This window comes from Drosophila miranda, chromosome XR (assembly GCF_003369915.1).
Source record: "Drosophila miranda strain MSH22 chromosome XR, D.miranda_PacBio2.1, whole genome shotgun sequence".
In the NCBI taxonomy this organism is placed as follows: domain Eukaryota; kingdom Metazoa; phylum Arthropoda; class Insecta; order Diptera; family Drosophilidae; genus Drosophila; species Drosophila miranda.
In genome coordinates, this window is record NC_046674.1 from 32,042,894 (window position 1) to 32,067,684 (window position 24,791).

At 39.1% G+C, this 24,791-nt stretch overlaps 1 protein-coding gene across 2 annotated transcripts in view; it reads right to left on the reverse strand.

The window, feature by feature from the left end:
* The window catches only part of LOC108163493, an 83,554-nt gene extending 59,674 nt beyond the window's left edge, over window positions 1-23,880 (reverse strand). For both annotated transcript variants that reach the window (XM_033387160.1, XM_033387159.1), the window contains exon 1: window positions 23,223-23,880. In XM_033387160.1, coding sequence (XP_033243051.1) covers window positions 23,223-23,499 — 277 coding nt within the window. In that variant the 5' untranslated portion in view covers window positions 23,500-23,880. The remainder of the gene's footprint in view (window positions 1-23,222) is intronic.
* Between the last annotated feature and the right edge of the window lie 911 nt (window positions 23,881-24,791).

Sequence of the window (24,791 nt, forward strand, 5' to 3'; positions counted from 1 at the left end):
AACATAAACAAGGGCTGGCCAAAATAATAAGTACAGCAATTCTCCAAAGCGAAAAACTAAAAGCGTATCAAAATTTTTCGACTTTTTTCTTATAATTTATAATCTTTTACTAGTATCCTATATAGCAACACTTATTATACCCGATACTCAAAATGAGTATTGGGGTATATTCGATTTGTGGTAAAAGTGGATGTGTGTAACGTCCAGAAGGAATCGTTTCCGACCCCATAAAGTATATATATTCTTGATCAGCATCAATAGCCGAGTCGATTGAGCCATGTCTGTCTGTCCGTCTGTCCGTCTGTCCGTCCGTCCGTCCGTCCGTCTGTCCGTCCCCTTCAGCGCCTAGTGCTCAAAGACTATGAGAGCTAGAGCAACGATGTTTTGGATCCAGACTTCTGTGATATGTCACTGCTACAAGAATATTTCAAAACTTTGCCCCGCCCACTTCCGCCCCCACAAAGGGCAAAAATCTGTGGCATCCACAATTTCGACGATACGAGAAAACTAAAAACGCAGAATCGTAGAAGATAACTATATCTTCTAGAGTGCAAAATCTGAACCAGATCGTATAATTATTGTATCCAGAATCAAGACAATAATTTCATTCTTTCTCGCTCTGTCTCTCTCTAACACACAGGTTTCATGGTCGGTTTTGCCAATTGCAAAATATGAGTTCAAGGATCTCAGAACCCATAAGAGCTAGAGCAACCAAATTTGGTATCCACACTCCTGTGATATCGGACCTTGACCGTTTTGTGTCCAAATTTCGCCACACCCCCTTCCGCCCCCGCAAAGGACGAAAATCTGGGGCATCCACAAATCTCAGAGACTATTAACGCTAGAGTAACCAAATTTAGTATCCGCACTCCTGTTAGATCTCACTATAAAACGTATATCTCAAAATTTCGCCACACCCCCTTCCGCTTACACAAAGGACGAAAATCTGTTGCATCCACAATATTGCAGATTCGAGAAAACTAAAAACGCAGAATCATAGATAGCAACCATATCTATCTGGTTGCTGAATCTGGATCAGATCGGATTATTTTTATAGCCAATAGGAACAAATCAATTTGCAGTGACTACGCAGCGCCCGACGTCACGCTCAGACTGATTTTCTGTCTCTCTCGCACGCACTCTTTGTCGTGTCGTTTAATATTAGCGGCGTCTGCCGGAGGAGAGCCATACTGACTTAGTATCGGGTATAACTGTAGAGTTGCGGTGTCCGCAGCAACTCACAACGTTCCCCATCGTTTTGGATGACTCGGCCATTCTTCTTGGCATACTAGCAATAAGTTTGCGGCAAGTCTCCACTGCAGTGGTTTCAATCAAAATGTTCAAAACTTTCCCGTCTAAAAGTGTCATATGCAGATTATATTTTACTGTTATGTTTCTTCCATTTATAAATGTGCAGACATATGAAGATAAATCTTTAATTTGATCGTCCAAATTTTTTTTTTCTTCGATAATATGGTCTTTAGTCTCTTTAACAAATTCAAGTTTGATTGGCCTACAAAATCTAATAGACTGAGGAGTACGATTTAGCCAAAATATATTTCCATTATCATCCATTAATTTGAGAGGAACCATTGTTGTCGCGAAAAGAATTGGTCAAAAACCATTGGATCGCTGACAAAAAAGTTTTTTCTCCGTGCTTATTTTGTATGCCTTCAGTTCTTCGAAAATCCAACTCGAAAGTGCTGCGGCGTTTCGATTATTCTCAATGTAAATACTGAGCAGCTTTTCATAAGTGAACTCCACCTCACCTACAAATAAATTAAAATGCGCACACCGGCGCAAAATGGCGCAAAAACAAGTTTTAGGAATTTTTTATACACAGCTTGCACTACAATATTACATAATTACTTTCTCGCACAATTGCGCAAAAAATTAGTTATTGACCATAAGAGACGGGCACATTGGTTAAGTATTCTCTACCTTTGGACGACACAAATTAATACACACAAAAACATATTCAAAAACATGAGCACAAATTTGTTTAATATAATAACTCTTCATACCCTGGCCTTTCTTTTCCATTACTTTGATTTCAGTATTTGAACTTAGTTTCAATTTGGTAAGCTCTCAAAGTAAACAAACAGTTTCCCGCGTTTTTTACTATCGATTGCAGCTTATCAAACAGCTGACTTTAAAACGTTGCAAAAAGGCCAAGGATGCATTAAAACAAAAAAGATTTTTGATTTTTTTTTTAATTAATGTATATACTAATTAAATGTTAAATTAAAATTAAGTTTCATTTACATGCATTTTTTCGAATTAACGTCGAAAAATGGGGTCGCTGGCCCACAGTGCACTGGAATCTCATACCAAGTTTTTTGCACAAATTCTCCACAATTCTTTTTCTTTTTGAAAAGCATTTTTACCAATTCGACGTTTCAAGTCACCCCAAAGGTTTTCAAATGGGTTTAAGTCAGGAGACTGACTTAGCCAAGCCATAACGTTTACATTTTTTCCCGTAAACCAAGCATTCACCACCTTTGAGGTGTGCTTTGGGTCATTTTCCGGTAGAAAGACCCATCTCAAGGTCATGTTTTCCTCAGCATAAGGTTGTATAATGTCTGTCAATATGTTTTTATACCCGAATTGGATCACATGATCAGTTATGCGATGTACCGGCTCAACGACATGCCAAGAAAAATAGCCTCAGATACCTATACATCGGCCTCCGTTCTTAACCATTTTCTGTGTGTACCGGAAATCGAATTCTTTGCCTTTGGGTCGTTGTATACATCTTCTGGAGTCATTATCAAAAGGATTAATTTTTGTTTCGTCTCTCAATAATATATTATTCCACTTTTAAGACCCATCTGACCCAGACCATGCCAAATGATTTTCAACGACTTTTTGCCTCATCTTCAAATTTTTTACTCGGAGTAAGGGAACTTTTTGGACTATACGTCCTGTTATGTCTGTATATTGAAGTCTCCGACGAACCATCAGACCTGATTTTTCTTTGCCAATTTGAGCGTATTTGGCCTTGGAAGACATGAACTGATCCTTTTTTGCAAGACTGATGGTGCGGGTGTCCGTTGTTTGTAAAGATTTCTTCTTCCATCCTCGATTTTCAATAAGCACTTTAAATATTAAAGCATTCTGAACAAAAAATACCGAGCGTCCAGGACTTTTCGCAATTTCCCGAAAAATTTTCCTTTCTTTTTGAAGACTTATGGAAAACTTCTTTTCTTCAGAAGTTCGGCCCATCTAAAGAATTTTGTTTAACTCTCTTGTTCTTAAATATGAAAGAACTCAATAAACACCAACAATCCTCGACCAAATCCTTATCAAATCCTTTGAAATTTATAAATAACGCCAGTGTACTTATTATTTTGGCCAGACCGAAAATGCCCATCCACCAAAAATTGAAGCATAGAATTTTATAAAGATGGTTCCCCACTTTAATTTTTGATTTAAATATTTGGCAAGACTGTATCCTTTCCATATATAAACAATTGGCATCCATACATTTAGAAAAATTCGAGCTATACCATAACAAACTAGCACGACACCGATGTATTTATTTTTTTGGCCAGTAGTGGAGTTAGTTATGGAGTGCACAGCTTAGTACGGACCTTATCAAGCGAAATATAAATATAGATAATTGGGTGCGTTGCGTGGGGAAGTTAATGCTCGCAGTCTGTTTGAGAGATACAGATTTATTGGTAGTGTATTTTCAAGGGCGCGAAGTCGATTTCCAAATTCGGAACTTCTATCGAATATACATAGATATACATAGATAGATAGATGTACATATATTTACAGAGATGTACTGATTTTTTTCAAAAGCTCACCTCGCCCATTCTTCTAATACCCGGTTTATTGAGATTCGGCGAATAGTTTATTTGCAAACTAGTCGATGACTTACAAAGATATTTATTTGAAAATTTTCTTACAACGAAAAACCACTTTTAGTAGTAAAACTAGAGTCGAAAAGCGATGAGCTTTGGTACCCACAAACGATATGTATTTTGGTTTTGTTTTCAGGGTATATCTCCGATATTGAATCTCGGCGCAGCAGTTCCTTGTACGCGCTCATCACTTTGTCTATTTTTTTATGGGAGACTCGGACTCGGACAAAGTAATAACTACATGCCTAAATGAAAGCCTTTATTTATGCGAGTTCGAAAACATCAAATGTTAATACATCGTAATAATCAAAATTTCATCACATTTGACCGTTAGACACCGTCCGGTTCATGAAAAAAATTCTAGTATTTTTGGTCGAACAATAAAACGGTTATAAAACGTGGAAAGGTTCCTGCGAGGCAGAGGTACCGATGAGTATTCAGGTATTCAAACATTCAAATTACCCGTATTTTTGCATTTGCACTTTATGTATTCGTTCGATACTTGGGCTTTTCGTTCTTCTGTTTCTTTGTTTTCTTACGCACAGCAAAGCAACAACAATTGAGAGGCTATTGCTGACCCTGTTGTAAAATCAGCTATTTGATGGCTAATTCGGGCTATTTTTTAAGTTCCATATCTATACAAATTTTTAAATTTGTATAAGCCTGAAATCTGTTTATTTAAAATATTTATTAACCTATATTTTGCTATATATTTATATGTTTTCTAAAACTGTGCAAAGCTCGCACCAAAAAACAAACTATTGTTTCATTTTACCACAAAATCAGCTATGTATTTTTCTTCTCAAAAGTTAACCACACTGTTCGCCGCCCAAATGTAGAGGCAAACAAATTGACTGCATTCGAATGGAATCGAATTCAGCCGCTTACTCAACTCATTCAAATAGTGCCAATTCATTTGAATGTTTTTGGATGGGTTATATGTACGTCATCGCACTCATTTACTCGAAATCTATCGGCGAGCATTCGAATTCATTCAATTCATTTTGCGCATGGCTGATTCGAATGCCGGTTTTTTCTATTCATGCAAACCTCTAATACATATGTACATATAATATGTGATCTTTGAGACAAATAGACAAATACAAGCGATACCCTAAACGCACGCAATGTTGAACTTTGCTCCGGTGCATATTTGCATATTTTTTTGCTATACAAAAATTGTATATTTAATTTATAACCAAATAAAATTAAAAAGAAATATTTTAATTATAAAAATTTGTCTAATTTTGTATTTTTGTATAATAATCATCAGATTTATTTTGGTATATATGTATGAAATATATGGATTTATTTGTATGTGGAATTTTTTTTCCTTTTTAGTTTTTTTATACCCGATACTCAAAATGAGTATTGGGGTATATTAGATTTGTGGTAAAAGTGGATGTGTGTAACGTCCAGAAGGAATCGTTTCCGACCCCATAAAGTATATATATTCTTGATCAGCATCAATAGCCGAGTCGATTGAGCCCTGTCTGTCTGTCCGTCTGTCCGTCCGTCCGTCCGTCCGTCCCCTTCAGCGCCTAGTGCTCAAAGACTATAAGAGCTAGAGCAACGATGTTTTGGATCCAGACTTCTGTGATATGTCACTGCTACAAAAATATTTCAAAACTTCGCCCCGCCCACTTCCGCCCCCACAAAGGACGAAAATTTGTGGCATCCACATTTTTAAAGATACGATAAAACCAAAAACGCAGAATCGGTGAGGATGACCATATCTTCTACAGTGCAAAATCTGAACCAGATCGTATAATGATTATAGCCAGAAGCAAGAAAACAATTTCATTCTTTCTTGCTCTGTCTCTCTCTAACACACAGGTTTCATAGTCGGTTTTGTCAATTGCAAAATATGAGTTCAAGGATCTCAGAACCTATAAGAGCCAGAGCAACCAAATTTGGTATCCACACTCCTGTGATATCGGACCTTGACCGTTTCGTGTCCAAATTTCGCCACACCCCCTTCCGCCCCCGCAAAGGACGAAAATCTGGGGCATCCACAAATCTCAGAGACTATTAAAGCTAGAGTAACCAAATTTGATATCCGCACTTCTGATAGATGTCACTATAAAACGTATATCTCAGAATTTCGCCCCACCCCCTTCCGCCCCCACAAAAGACGAAAATCTGTTGCATCCACAATATTGCACATTCGAGAAAACTAAAAACGCAGAATCATAGATAGCGACCATATCTATCCGGTTGCTGAATCTGGATCAGATCGGATTATTTTTATAGCCAAAAGCAAGAAATCAATTTTCAGTGGCTACGCAGCGCCCGACGTCACGCTCAGACTGATTTTCTGTCTCTCTCGCACGCACTTTTTGTCGTGTGGTTCAATATTAGCGGCGTCTGCCGCAGGAGAGCCATACTGACTTAGTATCGGGTATAACTGTAGAGTTGCGGTGTCCGCAGCAACTCACAACGTTCCACCTCGTTTCAACTGTGACTTGACTTTATATAAATATACCATACAATTTTCGCGAAATTTGTATATGTTCTTTAAATATTATTTTATCTAAGTTCAAATGCTCATTCTGCGATTTTGAGCCGATCGGCTATAGATCGATTTAACTGATGTAATCTCGCACGAAAACAGTCAAGATTTTATACCTGCGACTGGCCTTTTTTGCTTGTTTGCCTATAAGACGAATGTATTTATTTTATCTAAAGCGCTCATAAAATTCTTTGATTTTTGTCCCCTCTTTTGGGCTGAGGACCCACTGTGCGAGGCTCAATTACGTGCCTATACGAATAAAATATAAGATAACAATAATCTAATTTATTTTCTTAGTTTTCAAATAAAAAATATCTATATAGTATAAAAAGCAGCCCATAAACTGGTTACTTGACTTGACTGGTGTAATTGGGTACCAGCACTCGTGAGTCATAAAGCTCCCGTATTTTGTGTCCTTTATTTCCCGGTTGACTGACTGAAAGCTTATCGGGCAATTTTGTCTATGAGGCTGTCCGCAATAGTAGAGGGACAGAGTGGGAGTCGGAGTTGGAGTCAGAGTCAGAGTCAAAGCGGGTTGGCCAGACAGGCGAGTTTTACATCAGTTCAATGATGTGGGTCTGCCCACAGTCATAAATTTGTCGGCGCCATTTGCCTTTAGTGTTTGGAAATTATTTCATTATCGATTTTCGTTCCGTTTCATTCGGTTCGGATTTTTGTACAGGTTGTGTTGCTGGCGCCGCTCATATTGGAGCGCTGCTTAAATGCGGCCATTAAAAACAGTCCAAAGGACCAGAGGCAGTGCCACAAAGGCCACGACAATGATGGTGAAGGTGTGATGGCTTGGAGTAGCATAATGAATGGATCATTTACAAAGTCAACACAATTAAAACACCCTAGCCGACCCTGCCCGTGCAGGCTGCCAGACGTAGGCGTCGCTTCCGCCAGGTATATGACCACACACCCAGAAAGATTGCATGACCAGAAACCGGTTCAATGCCATTGCCACTGCGAATGAGAATATGAAATGTAAAATATTAATGGGAAAAGCGGTTGGAAGCAAAACAATTTCGCCAACATCGATTCATGTCCTTGTTTGTGGGCATTACCATATTCCCAAGGAGTGGGAGCGGATCCCACTAACTGCGGGCAGGTTCAAGTGGGGTTGGATAACGGGAGCTCGAATTGTGTTACCCAGAGGACTGCTTTCTATATCACTGGGCCAGCTCCAAACCTTTTATTAAGTTTGATGGGGGCAAAGTTCAAAGGTGAATTTTATTCGTACATATGTATATGCGTAAGTGCGTGTATCTGTACTACACATGTCTGTCGGCCCGTGTGTTTGAGCGGGCCAGCAACCGGGGATTAACATTTACATTTATGTAAATGGACTTTGTGTGTTTTGGAATCGCTGTCGCGGTAACGAGAAGTTTGTGGCGCAGTGGAAAGGTTGAACCGATGCAGTGGGTCCTCTCGCAAAATTAGCTTGAATGTGTGTTTGTGGATTGTTTGTGACTTCGGCCCCATGCACGACGCTTCAATACCGCATGTGACCAAGCAATTCTACTTTCCCCACTATGATGGATGATGATTGTCTGACAGATATTTGTACCTTTTTAAACCCGATGCTCGAAAAGTACAGGGGTATATTAGATTTGTGGTGAAATTGAATGTGTGCGACACCCAGAATGAAGCGTTTTCGACCCGATTAAGTATATATGTATGTTACATACACTCTTGATCAGCATCAGTAGTCGAGTCAATATAACCATTTCGTTCTGTACATGAGCACCTAGTTCTTAGAGACTATAAGTGGTAGAGCAGAATACTTTTGTATCCAGATTCCAGTAATATTACACTGTTACAAGTGTATTTCAAAATTTTACCCCACACAATAAGGCATCCAGAATTTTGAAGATACAAGAAAACCAAGAAAACAGAATCGTAGAGAAGATCATATCTATCAGATTAACGAATCTGAATCATATCGGATCATTATTATAGCCAGAAGGAACAACTGAAACTGCAACTACGCAGCGCCTTCCACGCGCTTACTCATTCCTTCTCTTTCACACACTCTTCTTTGTGCAGTGTGCGCCCTCTGGCGGAGGATAGCCATACTGATTGAGTATCGGGTATAAATGTAGAGTCACGACCCTAGCTGCGACTCACCACGTTCCCGCTCCTCTATAAATCTTTTCATTTCAATAGGTGAAAGAATTCAACATGCAAGTAAAGCCGCCGTTGAGAGGCGGGGTGTGAATTGTAAGACCTCGTAACTAGTATAAATTGTAAAAACCTGTAAAAACATTGTATATATACTTGTAAATAAAAATGTTGTAATCTCTTATCTTTTTATTATTTCTGTATAGATTTGTAAAATTTACCACTGTGTGCAGCGGGAAAATTAGAAAAAACTACAATTGAATCTATGCGGTTCCTTTTAGAAAACTTTCACTATAAAAAAAATTCTCGCCCCTGGCATCTGGACCTCTGTAACCAACAGAGTCTCCCTAGTTTCTCATCATGTATCACAAAAAGTAGTGCCACAGCAATCTGGCAAATATTCTTAACAAGTATGATAGGCCAGTACAGTACAACCTCACAAATTAACAGTCGCACAAATTTGAGCTGTCCAGAAATTAGAACTGGTAATTTTAATTTATTGGGCGCTGTGAAATTAGAACTTGTGGTTCTCATTTCTATAAATTGTTTCTTTATTTGTTTTTATTTTATTAGAACCTTTGGCTCTAATTTCTTGACTTTTTGTTTTGTTTTTATTTTCATTGAACATTTTCGTTTTTTTTTGTATTGATTATTTGTTGTATTGTTGTTGCTGTTTCTGGTTAAAATAAAGATTGCGTAACTATTTGTATTGTTATTTTGTCATTATCTGTGAAAAATACCCGAGGATTACATTGGTTCCTTTGTGTCAGGTGCTACTATAAATTTAAAACAAGCTGCTGCATCAATTGTCCACTCACTAAGCCTCTTCTCTAGGCCCACCGCCTAGACTGGTTCTTTTTCATCTCTTTTGGCCAGAGACTTTTCCTCTTTCGCTTCCAGTTTTATTTTCATTACAGACCGCGTCGGTTCTAAAGCGTTCACGCGATCTTTGTGAATTTTTGTACACCAACTTTTCCCTCCTTATTTTGGGAGATTGACTTGTACGGAAACTGGAGGCAATGTTGCCACCATGGCTGAGGAATGCAGCACATCCAAGGCCACAGCTGATAGCAAAGTTGAGAGGGGTACGTATGAGTGGTCCTGCCACTTTTGCTCCTTCTGCCCATGCGGATACGGCTCATGCAGAAGCTACGACAGAATAAATTTCAGAGTATTTGGCCACACCAGACCCCAATCATGGCTGGTGGACTATGCCGTCCCCTGCCATTCGGCTCGCTGTCGTACTTTCAGTAATGTGACATTTAGGCCCATGGCATGTAGCAGTACCAACAGCAGCAAAAATACGTACATATATCACCGTAGTATCATACGCAGAAGAAACAACAAAAATGCCACCTCAACATGGAGACGTATAGCTAAACAGGCTTAAGCAGGCGCAGCAGTCGTGAAAGCAGTACGTTCGGTGAGTGCAGAAATTAATGGCATGTCTGATCTATGGATAAATCGATTCCGAGATAGAACAGCCCAGCCTCATTGCACATTCACCCAAGTGCGAGGCTGCACTGTACTCTATGTTCGGTGCAAGCAGCAATTGTTTTAAGTGCTGGAAAATTTAAGTCTGACTCCCTCCCACACTCCATACGCTCCGCTGCTTCCGCTTCCGCTCACACTGTGTCCCAAGGAGGGATGGGCGGTGGGGATGAAGTCCAAAAAATTTATGTTAATCATACGCAACGGGGTGCCAAATTGTACCAGGCATAGCCAGCCAGCAGACAGCAACCAGCACTTTGGAGGAGCATCGCTTCTACGTTGTCGTCCCGCTTTCCTGCTTTCCGCCATTAGCTTAGTGCAGCACGACGACATTTGGAGCAATTTTTTCCTGGAGTAAGCTCTTAACGCATGCAGGAAAGACGAAGGCCACTGGGCGGAGATTCTGAAGCGATAAAAGCACTGGCTAAACGAAAGGGGTTTTATGCTAAATGGCACACAGGACTGCTTCTGGTCTTCAGATGTTCTATAAAAATTTCATTCTGAACACGTAATGGCTGCTGACTGAATGGGCCGCCTGCCATCGAATAGGCTTGGCCAATTGGACTACATCCTCAGCTGCATTCAGATGCACATCAAATTCATTTAAGGATAATTAGAGTGATTGAGTGTTGAAAATTGGCTGAGGACAAAACGAAGCACAGCCACTAAGCGGACGCCAGCAAGACGACATTTTACATTCGATTTCGATGTGGTAGATTGCACATGAGTGGATCTCGACTCGGATTTCATTTGTCGGAATACGATGCCAAACACAATGATATCCTTTGTTCAATGGACTTCATATATGAACGGATGGCTTGTACGTACGCGTGTGAGAGTTGTTGCCACACAACAACGCAACGAACTTTGCGTTACGAATATGTGGGATTACCTTTTAGGTTTCAGGTGTCGTACATCTTATGCCCAGTTCATCATGCCTCAGGCCGTCGGGATTATGTAAAGCAAAGGCTTAAATACGACACATTTTCTGGCGCAGGACACTGAATAGACCTTACAGAAGGCCAATTACAGGCCGTCTATGTACCTACTATTTACCTTCATATGTATAAAGATATATCCCATTCAAACATATACGAACACGTGCATTTTTAATTTTTGGGAGAAAATTTAGTCTGCCAGGACTAAGAATCCAGATTGCGACAAAAATAAAATAAAGTATAAACACGAGTTTGCCCGGAGTGTGAATTCCGGTAGCAAACAATAATTTAAACACAAGTTATTGGTTGATTAATCAATCATTTTGCTTAACTATTAAATAGCATTGGCGATAGTTTGACTTGTGGTGTTATAGCAGTTATAGCAGCCATAGAGCTCAGAATTGGTCAATAAATTAGTATACCCGGTACTCAAAGACTATAGGAGTATATTTGATTTGTGGTGGAAGTGGATGTGTGTAACACACAGAAGGAACCCGTGCTCGACCCCATAAAGTACATATATTCTTTATCAGCAGAATATGTTTATCTGTCCCGATTAACGCCTAAATCTCAGAGACTATAAGAGCTAGAAAATCCAATTGTTTTTTTTCAAACTCCTGTGATATCGCACTATTACAAGTGCCTTTCAAAATTTCACACTACCCAATTCTGCCTCCACACGAAAATCTGTGGTATTCACAATTTGGAATCATAGAGAATATCCATATCTCAGATATTCTGCAGATCGAAGCATTATTATAGCAAAAGGAACAAATGTAATTGCAGTGGCTTCGATAGCGTGGCCATACGCTTACTCATTTCCTGCCTCTGTTTAACACATTCTTCGTCGTGCATTGTGTGCGCACTCTGAAGTAGGGGAGCCATAACGTTCCCCCTCGAACAAGATGGATGGTCCGTCAGGTTTTGCCGTTCCGAAAAATCCCTTTTTATACCCGATACTTAAAATGAGTATAGGGGTATATTAGATTTTTGGTGAAAGTGGATGTGTGTAACGTCCAGAAGGACACATATTCGTTATCAGCATCAAAAGCCGAGTCAATTGAGCCATGTCTGTCTGTCCGTCTCTCCGTCTCTCCGTCCGTCCGTCTGTCCGTCCCTATTAGCGCCTAGTGCTCAAATACTATAAGAGCTAGAGCAACGACATTTTATATCCGGACTTCTGTGATATGTCACTATTACAAGTATATTTCAAAACTTTTCCCCGCTCACTTCCGCTCCCACAAAGGACGAACATTTTTGGCATTCACAGATCTCAGAGACTATTAGAGCTAGAGCAACCAAATTTTGGACCCATACTCCTGTTTGATCTCACTGTTAGAAATGTACTTCAAAATTTCGCCCCACCCCCTTCCGCCCCCACAAAGGACGAAAATCTGTGGCATCAACAATATTGAAGATACGAGAAAACTCAAAAAGCACTCAAAAGGTTCTGAGATCCTTGAACTCATATTTTGCAATTGGCAAAGCCGACCATGAAACCTGTGTGTTAGAGAGAGACAGAGCGAGAAAGAATGAAATTGTTTTCTTGATTCTGGCTATAATAATTATACGATCTGGTTGACATTTTACACTCTAGAACATATAGTCATCCTCTACGATTCTGCGTTTTTGGTTTTATCGTATCTTTAAAAATGTGGATGCCACAGATTTTCGTCCTTTGTGGGGGCGGAAGTGGGCGGGGCGAAGTTTTGAAATATTTTTGTAGCAGTGACATATCAGAGAAGTCTGGATCCAAAACATCGTTGCTCTAGATCTTATAGTATTTGAGCACTAGGCGCTGAAGGGAACGGACGGACGGACGGACGGACGAACGGACGGACGGACGGACGGACGGACGGACGGACGGACGGACAGACGGACAGACAGACATGGCTCAATCGACTCGGCTATTGATGCTCAAGAATATATATACTTTATGGGGTCGGCAACGATTCCTTCTGGACGTTACACACATCCACTTTTACCACAAATCTAATATACCCCAATACTCATTTTGAGAATCGGGTATAATAACGTCTCATAGTGCCTAGTGGCTATAATAAAACTGTATATATAGTATATAGTATATTATAGCCAATAAAACCGCCACTTTATTCATTTCAACTTGTTAAATATCACAATTCAGACAAAAACTTTGGTATTGTTATTGTCAACAGCAGATTTTTTGATGTATAGTAAATGGTGGATGGGGCCCCGATTCCCGAGGTTTCCGTCTGTAAAAAATCCCACCGTTCCCCGTAGATGTACTGCGTGGGTAAAGGCTACTAAGAATAAGCCCAAAGCTGATAATGATGTATCAGAATATGCATTTAATATGCAGACGTAAGAGGGCGTCTGATCCGATTCTGTTTTCATTTTCTAATGGGTAATATAATGATATGCTTAATTTGTTAAATCAAACTGTGTTCAGCGTTAATTAAATGCTCAGATGCCGACGCAAAGAAACTCTCAGCACAAATCCTTTTAATCGCTTAAGTAATTACCTAGACACACTCCCAAACACATTGAGCGAATGAGCGAAAGGTATTCAATGGCTTACAAAAGTTTTCCGTTGCAAATGGCTTAGGGAAGGTGCTGCTGGGATACAGGATCAGGTGTTAATTACACTACTCAACATTTCTGGTCTATACCAAACCGACCTTTTCTGATAGATTTGAGACTTATAAAATTAAAATTAAAATGAATGTATTTCGACTTTTTCCTAGTTTTCAAATTCAGAATTGTGGAAAAATATTCAAAAAAAAATTATAAATTTTGAATTTGAAAGCTTTATGTTTTCCAGACGGCAAGCTGCAGCTACAAGTTATTTGGTCCGAATTGTCGCTGTATTAATCAGACTTAAGAATTGCAATGTTCAAAACGGCACCGTTTTTCGCGCGAGGTTGTGGCAAGTAAATCGGTATAGAAGCCAATCGGCTCCGAAGCGCAGGGCTTTTAGACTTAGGTAATAAATAGTTCAAAAAACATATACAAAAAAAATCTCGGGAAAATTTAGGGATATAGAAAAATTTTTAGACAAACTATTACTGAAAATGGACCGCCCCAAAAAAGGATTTGGAAACACAAACGATGGAAACTCATCACAATTCTTTGAGAAAAACGAAATTACTGCAGAAATAACTGGGTGGATATTGACTTCTGTGAAAAGATTGGGTGTCATTTTGTATATTTTAAACTGCAAAGAAAGTAAATACCCACAAGTTTGGTGAATATGCCTCGAAGACTGCAGAGCTGTTACTGGAAAAATATCCTGAAAAGAAGCTAGCTCCCACGCTTCATAAAATTCTGGCACATGGTCAAATTTTAATTGAACACCAAGGCCTGCCAATTGGAGAGATGTCAGAGGAAGCGTAGGAACCGAGAAACAAAGAATACAAAAAATACAGGAATATGAGTACGTGCAAGACATAACGATCCAGATCCATATATTTCATCCATTAGATTTGTGAGATCACAAAATAAATCGGCAAGCAGTCATTCTTTAGAAATAATAAGTTTATTAGATATTCCACCCACTAAACAGGAAGTGGAGGATTATTTTACAGAAACAAAAAAATTCAAACAAATTTCAGATTAAAAAAAAAATTTTTGAGGTTGAGTTGAAAATTAAATTAAAAATAATATTTTATAGGAAAAACACAACATTAAAAGAAATAAAAAGAACAACATTAAGCATTTTAATTAGGAAAATATGCACCGGCAAAGTTGAACTTTATTCATTATTGTGAAGCTTTTAGACACTGTAGCATAATGTACTTAAGCAGATTAAATTGTGAAATGCAGTTTGTTTCATGAAGATATCTTTAATTGTTCAGAAGTTTTTAATTTAGCAAGCTGAAACGGCGGAATGCCCCACTGTGCGACGCCTAGGTAACGCTTCTATACGTAAATATCAAATATAAAACAACAAGAAACTATGTATTTTAGGGGTAGATTAGTTTTTTAGTGGAAGTTTATGTATGTAAAACCTATAAGGAAACATTTCCGACCCTATAAAGTGTATATATTCTTGATCAGCACCAATATATGATTCAGTATAGCTATGTCCGTCTGACCGTCCGTCTGTCCATCCCGCTGAGCACCTAGATCTCAGACCCTATATGGGCTAGAGCAACCAAATGTTGTATCCAGGCTCGTGTGATATCACATTGTTAAAAGTTACATTTTGCCATAAATCTTATATTCCCTTATACTCTTCAAGTACTGGGTATAAAAATGGAAACAGATAAGATGGAGAGGCGAAAAATATGTTTAAGAATTAACTTCGGAACATAACTTTTGCTCGTGGTTCCTCTATTTCTCTCTATGTTTTTTCCATTCCTCATGAAAAGTGCTAAAAAAATATAGAAAGATCTCAAAGAGATCGCTTCGCTAACTAACAAATCAATAAGTCCCTTTTGCGAACAGCGATACCAAGAGACAGGGAGATAGAGAGCATGCGGCAGTCATCGACTCCCAGACCAATTCCGGTGCCTACGTATAATTACATATGGGCGTTTCCGTACGCCAAATATAAGTCGACTTTGACTTAATCTAGTAAAATCGAAAAACCTGCAAAACCGAACAGAATATCATAAAGCGGTTAATGTATTTTAAAAGAGGATTAATGTAGGTTGTATTTATACAACTATCTCTATTGGTGTTTTTTAAATTGAATTAATTACCTGCCGCGAACGTACGATTTTTCCATTTGTTTTTATACCCGTTAATCAAAATGAGTATTAAAGTATATTAGATTCATAGTGAAATGTAGAGAAAGCCAAAAACGCGGAGTCGTAGAAAATTACTATGTTTTTTAGACTGCAGAATTTGAACCAGATCGTGTCATTATTATGGCCAGAATGAAGAAAACAATTTCATTCTCTCTCTCTCTCTCTCTCTGTCTCACTCTCTAAGACACACGTTTCATAGTCGGCTTTGCCTATCGCTAAAAATGAGCGGCTAGATCTCAGAGACTTTAAGAGCTAGAGAAAACGAGCGGGAACGTTGTGAGTTGCTGCGGAGACCGCAACTCTACATTTATACCCGATACTTAGTCAGTATGGCTCTCTTCCGGTAGAAGCCGCTAATATTAAACGACACGACAAAGAGTGCGTGCGAGAGAGACAGAAAACGTGTCTGAGCGTGACGTCGGGCGCTGCGTAGCCACTGCAAATTGATTTGTTCCTTTTGGCTATAAAAATGATCCGATCTGATCCAGATTCAGCAACCGGACAGATATGGTCATTTTCTATGATTGTGCGTTTTTAGTTTTCTCAAATCTGCAATATTTTGGATGCAACAGATTTTCGACTTTTGTGGGGGCGGAAGGGGGTGGGGTGAAATTTTGAGATATACGTTTTATAGTGAGATCTAACAGAAGTGCGGATACCAAATTAGGTTACTCTAGCCGTAATAGTCTCTGCGATTTGTGGACGCCCCAGATTTTCGTCCTTTGTGGAGGCGGAAGGGGGTGTGGCGAAATTTTAAGACCAAACGGTTTGCTCTTATAGGTTCTGAGATCCTTGAACTCACATTTTGCAATTGGCAAAACCGACCATGAAACCTGTGTGTTAGAGAGAGACAGAGCGAGAAAGAATGAAATTGTTTTCCTGATTCTGGCTATACGATCTGGTTCAGATTTTACATTCTAGACCATATAGTCATCTTCTACGATTCTGCGTTTTCAGTTTTCTTGTATCTTTGAAATTTTGGATGCCACAGCAAGCTCTCCAAACACAGCCTATTTTCTGGCGCATCTACGAATGTCTGCTCAGCCGATCATTGCTTCAAAATCGCAGTACAACCAATGTATTTTCGAAGCGTTTTACGGTATTGCTTAAAATTATAACATGCCTGGACTAGATTCTTCTCTTGGCGCACATACACATACATACATACGTAGTACATACGTATTACATATGTATGTACATAAGACCCAAATAGGACACAGACTAGGGGGCTGTGTAGCACTTTTCCATATCTTACGATGGGCAAGCAGGCAATCGGAGGCAGCAGCAGAGTGATTCCCGGCGGGCATTAAAGGTACAATATAATCGTTTCGCCGGCGGTTGCTGATCCCATAACGAGGAGCATGTTTTGAAAAGTCAATCTAGTACAATTCCAGGCTTCACCGATCTCTTCACCCGCTAGCCCACTCGCCCGCTCGCCACAGAGTAGACTGAAAGTGACAACTGAATGTGCAATTTTTGTATTATTATCAATCTTGCATGACATCAGAGTCTATTTTCGTCTTTGTATGTGAAGTGTTTTCGGAATTTAATTGCTTTCTAATCAATGAACATGTGTCGGAGAGAGCAGATAGAGCCAGAGCAGGATGAATAGCAAGGTATATTGACATGCAAAAATAGGGACATTCCGCTCACGAATAAGTACGTATTAGAGCACTGCATGAATGGCAAAAGGCAGCATTCGAATTAACAATGCGACTTGTCACAAATTGAATGAATTAAATGAGCGTCTGTTTCGAAATTCGAAATGCATTCTATTTTTTTGCTTCTACATTTGGACCGCAATCACCTTGGTCAACTTTTGAGGAGCAAAATAGCTGTTTCTGTGGTAAATTATAAAAAGGTTTTTTTTTTATCAAGTTTTGCACACAGTTTTAGAAATCAAGAAAATAAATAGCAAAACAGAGATAAATACACTCCCCGACACTTGAATACGACATACTAAAACGTACACTTTAGGCACCAATATATCCGGCACAAGCCAAAGAAAACGGTGAATTTGAATTTTTCTCAAATCTCTATTCAATTTGGCATAAATTAAAAAAAAAATAATAGCAATATTAATCAAAGTAGATTGAGGAAAAAAATTTAATTGACATAACTCAAATTTCCGCTCTCAAAAAATGCGACACTTGAATACGACATTCACATTGAAAAATTTTTTATTTTGGATGTGGTCGCGACCAGACATTGAATAAATTCTCAAAAATCAATTAGGGTGTCCTTATTACGAGAAAAAAATTTGGGTTATGGTAAGTCCTTTTCAAAGAACGAAAACTCCACAATAAAAGCCTCGAAGGAAGTAGGTCCATCAATAATGAAAATAAGTGATGAAATTGGTAAAACTAGGTGTGTTCTGAGTGATTTCATAAAGAACGGGTCAAATTATGGCAAAAACATAAAAAACCGCACAAAAACTGCTACTTCCGAGACCTCTATGAGATCTCATCTGCGAACCGCATCTAAAAAACACGACTAAAACTCGATTTAAAAATCTAAAACTGTACTTTAAGCTAGTGCTAAAATAATAAAACATGTTTTTTCGAAGACTCCACACCATAAGGGACTGTAATTAATAAAAAACCCCTCAACTTTGTTGCATACTTGATAAACTCGACTTAATGAAAAATCAACTGGTCCACGCCGTTTTAGGATCTTGCTCACCACAGAATAATAGCGCTCACACTGCTGTGAAAACGATCCAATTATAATTCTTCTTTACTCCTCACTTCCTTTACTTCCTTGAGTCCTTATAAATATAAAAAAAACCCTTATGACCCTTAAAATTTAAATTTTTGTTCCTTTGAAAATGCTATATAGCGACAGTCTCTACTCCACGCCATATGAATATGCAAAAGTACGGAAGTATTCTAAGTTTTCGTCCGTTGGCTTAGGTTTTTTATTAATTACAGTCCCTTATGGTGTGAAGTCTTCGAAAAAACATGTTTTATTATTTTAGCACTAGCTTAAAGTACAGTTTTAGATTTTTAAATCGAGTTTTAGTCGTGTTTTTTAGATGCGGTTCGCAGATGAGATCTCATAGAGGTCTCGGAAGTAGCAATTTTGGTGCGGTTTTTTATGTTTTTGCCATAATTTGACCCGTTCTTTATGAAATCACTCAGAACACACCTAGTTTTACCAATTTCATCACTTATTTTCATTATTGATGGACCTACTTCCTTCGAGGCTTTTATTGTGGAGTTTTCGTTCTTTGAAAAGGACTTACCATAACCCAAATTTTTTTCTCGTAATAAGGACACCCTAATTGATTTTTGAGAATTTATTCAATGTCTGGTCGCGACCACATCCAAAATAAAAAATTTTTCAATGTGAATGTCGTATTCAAGTGTCGCATTTTTTGAGAGCGGAAATTTGAGTTATGTCAATAAAATTTTTTTCCTCAATCTACTTTGATTAATATTGCTATTATTTTTTTTTAATTTATGCCAAATTGAATAGAGATTTGAGGAAAATTAAAATTCACCGTTTTCTTTGGCTTGTGCCGGAAATATTGGTGCCTAAAGTGTACGTTTAAGTATGTCGTATTCAAGTGTCGGGGAGTGTATATTTTTCAAATTTTTATAGATATCGATCTTTAAAAATAGCCAGTACTAGCTACACATAAAATAGCTCATTTGGTAACAGTGTCAGCAATGGCCTCTCAATGCTGGTTGCTTTGCGTAAGGAAAAGAAGATCAAATTCAATTCATTGTGTGCGTCGCACAGTGGGCAATCTTGCTTAAATAAACTAATATCGAACATATCGTCTTCCCGTTTTTTCCTTCGTTGAAATCATACATTCTTTTGTGTTTTTTATAACTTTTTATTTTTGAATTAAGAAAAATGTAATGCTTCAAATTGTTTTCTCATAGTAGTAAAAAAATATATAAAATATTGTTTCAATCACATTCTGTTCGTATCCAGATACGCATAAGTATGCATAAATACATAACATTTTTTAGTTCTGGGAATTTTTTTACTGCAAACAAAGAAGCTAAAAAAAGCATTAAAAAACCCAAACAAAGAACAGTAGTAATTTACTGCATTATAATCAGAACTAACCAAATTACCAACTGACACTAGTTTTAGGCTAGATAAGCTCTACGGAAGAACTCTAAAAACTTTAAACGTGCAAATGCAAAACGAGGGGGAACGTTGTGAGTTGCTGCGGCGACCGCAACTCTACATTTATACCCGATACATAGTCGGTATGGCTACATTGAGCGACAATGCGTGCGGGAGGGACAGAAAACGTGTCTGAACATGTCATCGGGCGCTGCGTAGCCACTGTTAATAATTTTGTTGTGTCGAAATTTTAAAACTAACTCGTCAAGGTCCGATATCACAGGAGTGTGGATCAAAAATTTGGTTGCTTTAGCTTTTATAGTCTCTGATATCTAGGAACTCATATTTTGCAATAGGCAAAGCCGACCATGCAACCTGTGTGTTAGAGTGAGACAGAGCGAGAAAAAATGAAAGTGGTTTCTTGATTCGGGCGATAATAATTATACGACCTGGTTCAGATTTTGCATTCTTGAAGATATGGTCATACTCTAAGATTCGGCTTTTTTTGTTTTCTCGTATTTTTGAAATTGTGAAATTGCCCTTTGTGGGAGCGGAAGTGAGCGGGGAAAAGTTTTGAAATATACTTGTAATAGTGACATATCACAGAAGTCCGGATATAAAATGTCGTTGCTCTAGCTCTTATAGTATTTGAGCACTAGGCGCTAATAGGGACGGACAGACGGACGGACGGAGAGACGGAGAGACGGACAGACAGACATGGCTCAATTGACTCGGCTTTTGATGCTGATAATGAATATATGTTCTTCTGGACGTTACACGCATCCACTTTCACCAAAAATCTAATATACCCCTATACTCATTTTAAGTATCGGGTATAAAAAGGGATTTTTCGGAACGGCAAAACCTGACGGACCATCCATCTTGTTCGAGGGGGAACGTTATGGCTCCCCTACTTCAGAGTGTGCACACAATGCACGACGAAGAATGTGTTAAACAGAGGCAGGAAATGAGTAAGCATATGGCCACGCTATCGAAGCCACTGCAATTTCATTTGTTCCTTTTGCTATAATAATGCTTCGATCTGCAGAATATCTGAGATATGGATATTCTCTATGATTCTGCGCTTTCGGTTTTCGCATATCTTCAAAATCGTGGATACCACAGATTTTCGTCTTTTGTGGAGGCAGAATTGGGTGGTGTGAAATTTTGAAAGGCACTTGTAATATTGGGATATCACAGGAGTTTGAAAAAAAACATTTGGATTTTCTAGCTCTTATAGTCTCTGAGATTTAGGCGTTAATCGGGACAGATAAACAACATGGCTCAATCGACTCGGCTCTTGATGCTGATAAAGAATATATTTAATTTATGGGGTCGAACACGGGTTCCTTCTGTGTGTTACACACATCCACTTCCACCAGAAATCTAATATACGCCAATACTTATTTTGAGTATCGGGTATAAAAATGCAAAAGCCATTTAGCTCAACAATTTTTGCTTAATTTCGTAAAAACTCTACCTTTTTTGCGCCGGGTGCAAAGGGGCACCAAAATTAGTTGATGCGCCTTCATTGATGTATTCTCTTTAAAGATCGTCTAACCTAACCAGATCAGTGTCAAAAATAAAAATAAAAAAAATATTGATATTGATATATTGATGATATTCATTTCATTATATTATTATCCGAATAGACAGAAAATAAATTTTCGGATTTCAAAAATTATGTTATTATTATATGAAATAGCACATGCTATAGCTATATTGGCCGTTTGGCCCACTGTGCTTCGCACTTATTCAACTCAATTCGAATACATTCTGTACTACGTTCCCGTAATGCAATTGATTGCCGTTTTTCCCGCGTGTGTATATGTCGCGTTTGTGTATAGCAAACATTTCGTGATTCGCGCTATAAACAAATGCTTCGATTCGAAATTTTTGTCAGTGTGGTTAGTCAGTTTTTCCGCCCGCATCTTTCTTCACCAACATCTTTGAGTGACTTTTGTATATGTAGCCTTTAAGTGCCAAGTCCCCTTCCCCCACACATAAACACAGATACTGTTTAAAATTTTTGTCGTTCTATCTGCAATGGAGATGGCATATCATTCATTTATCTTAAATGAACAAAATGAAAAAAAAAGTATTTTGGTGTATATGTACATAATCGAAAAACATAGTGCTTTTAGCTGAAGATTATGTTAGGAGCTATTAGGCTAGTCAAATAAACTAATAATTTCGACACAGGTGCAGTTGTTAACACTGCACTTCTTAACACTGCCGGCAATAGTAACACCCAGAAAAAAGCGTTTCAGACCACCTTAAGTATATATATTCTTGATCAGCATCAATAGCCGAGTCGATTGAGCCATGTCTGTCTGTCCGTCTTTCCGTTTGACGCCTAGTCCTCAGAGTCAATAAGAGCCAGAGCAACAAAATTTTGTATCCAGATTCTTGTGATTTAGACAATTTCGCCCCGCCCCCTTTCTGACCCTACAAAGGACGAATTTCTGTGGCATCCACAATTTTGAAGATACAAAACAACCAAAAACCCTCTCTTTCTCTTAGTGCTCTCTCTTTAGTGCATTGTACGCCCTCTGGCGGAGGGAAGACATACTGACTGAGTATCATGTATAATTGCAGAACCGCGGCTCACGATGTTCCCGCTAGTTGCTAGAGTAATTTCTTCCTAGAAGTTCTTAAGCAGCGTAATGGTAATATTGTCGAGAGCTCGGAAATAGGTTGATTGAGAATTAAGAAGTTAACAAAGCTCAGATGAGACCAAACAGTTCATGTACCTAATAGTCTTATTTATAGTATGGTCAGATAATTAAATAAAAGGTAACGCTTTCAAGGGTTTGCAACGATAGGCTGGATACACTCAAGATCGGTAAAATAAGGAAATACTGTGAATGATTTGGACAGATTGGCTTATTTAACAGAAGGGTGAGTAAATTAGTTAAACTAGGACAAGGCTAACTGTAGCCTGTAGGTTAATCTACCCTAGCCGAGTAGATTATGTTAGTCTGGAAATTGCTAGTACATAGCAGATTGTTTTACACTTTACAATGTACGATCTTCCGAAGTAGTTACTATTAGTTGCTTTCGATTTTTCACTTCAGCGAGTTTAAGCTAATTTGGGGAATTACCTAATCTGACCTGTGGTAACCAGCACTCTGCATTTCTCATATAATGATCATCATAATGGGTTTATGCCGTGTTTAAGATTAATAGAAAGGCTCCAGACAGTTATCTGCTCAAACAATTTCGTGGAATATGTTTTAAAACAACGTATACAATACCAGACACTCAATTTTGTTACTGGTACTCGAAAAACCTCAAATAATATGTATCTTACTCAAGCTTCGAAAAGTACTCCAGATAATTTGAGAATGCGATTGGTCTCCAACTCGTGAAATATCGGTTTTAGGAGCTCTTACCTTGCACTTTCTTCTTTCCTCTAATGGTACGTACCCTTGAAATCGCCAATTCCATCCGCATCCCAACAAGCACTTACCGTTCGCGTAGGCGTCATAGTCAATATTTTTGTGTGGTCTCGACTGGCGGGACTGGTCGCTGGTATCCGCTGCATCTTCGATGTCCTGGTCGAGCTGCATCAGACCGTGCCCCGACTCTGCTTTCATCGAGGAAATAACATCATTTCCGGCTGCCCCGGCGGGCAGTGCCAGATCCAGAGCCACACTCAGGGCCAGTACTAGAACCAGCGGCAGGTGGTGGGGTCGGCGTTCCTTAGCCGCCATAGCCGCCATAGCCGCCATAGCCGCCATAGCCATGCTCGACTGCAGGCTCACTGTAAATCGCACGCAAGTAACTTGGAGCACGGAACGCAACCCGGAAGCACAAAAAATTGGCACCCGACGAAAAGGACTCGCCTTTTGTTTCACTTATGGATTACTGTACTCTGGTCTGCCTCAGTCTGGGGCGACTCCGAAGAAAATAAGCGGTGGACGCCACACCAGAACAGCAAAAAAAAATACCACACACACTGACTCAAGCCCCGCAGCCAAAATTGTTGAAGGATAGAGGCTAATAAACCTTACTAGAGTTTTCGACGGTTCGATTCCTGTATTCTGGCTGCTTGGGACACGCGTTTCCCACGCCGGCAACAAGGATTCTGAACTGAGCGCTAGGCAGGGAGCGTGCGACCTGGCCAACTTGCGAAGCCCAATTGAGGCAGTGAAGTCCTCAGCCAGCACTCATATAGCCCCCGAAGCCGAACTTCTGTTTTGGTGAATGGACGGCTGCTTCGGCTGACGCCTGCGCCTGAGACAGTCAACGATGGAGCATGAAGTAGCTGGAGCTCCTGCAGGGCAGGAGGGCTGGAGGGCTGAAGGGCTGCAGGGTACGTGGCAGCGGGAGGTAGTGTGTGACAGAAGCCAGTTGCAGTTCATTTGCTCGGCTACGTGCTGAGAGTTTCGGCTGGGGAAGGCGGGAAGTGGGATAATGGATAATGGCTGATGGGCAATGGGAAATCGGATTTGCAAGCGCCGTCGGAGCTTCTGGCTGTAGTTTTGATGGACTGTTTTACGGGTAGTGTTGTCAAAAAGTCTGCAAAGGACTGTATTTTTGTTGATCATCAACGGTTGGATAGCAGGATACATCTTTAATAATATACAGGGTGCGCCATCTTTCTAACATTAAATTGAACCCAAGAGAGAGCTGGGGAAAAATATCGGGTATAAAAACCAAACAGTTTTACAAATTTTACTATTCCAGATAATAGCATTGCAATAATGCACAAATTGTATGGGATATTTCATGGGATAGGGTATGACACAGGGTATTCTAATTAGCTATTGCATTGAACCTTTAGGGTTCCTACGGAAACGTAGACGGATAAAATATCGAAGTAAATTTTTCTCAAAATAACTGCGGAGGAAAAATTAATATAAGCAATCTTAATCTAGAGGTAGATATCACAGATTGTATTTGGATGCATTCGGCTGAATTTAATGGATATCGTAGTTTCGAGCTCGTTTCTGTTACATTTATTCACCTTGCTACAGTTTCGTTGAAGATCACAAGAAATTGGTACCAATTGCAGCCACTGCTGCATCCGCTGCCT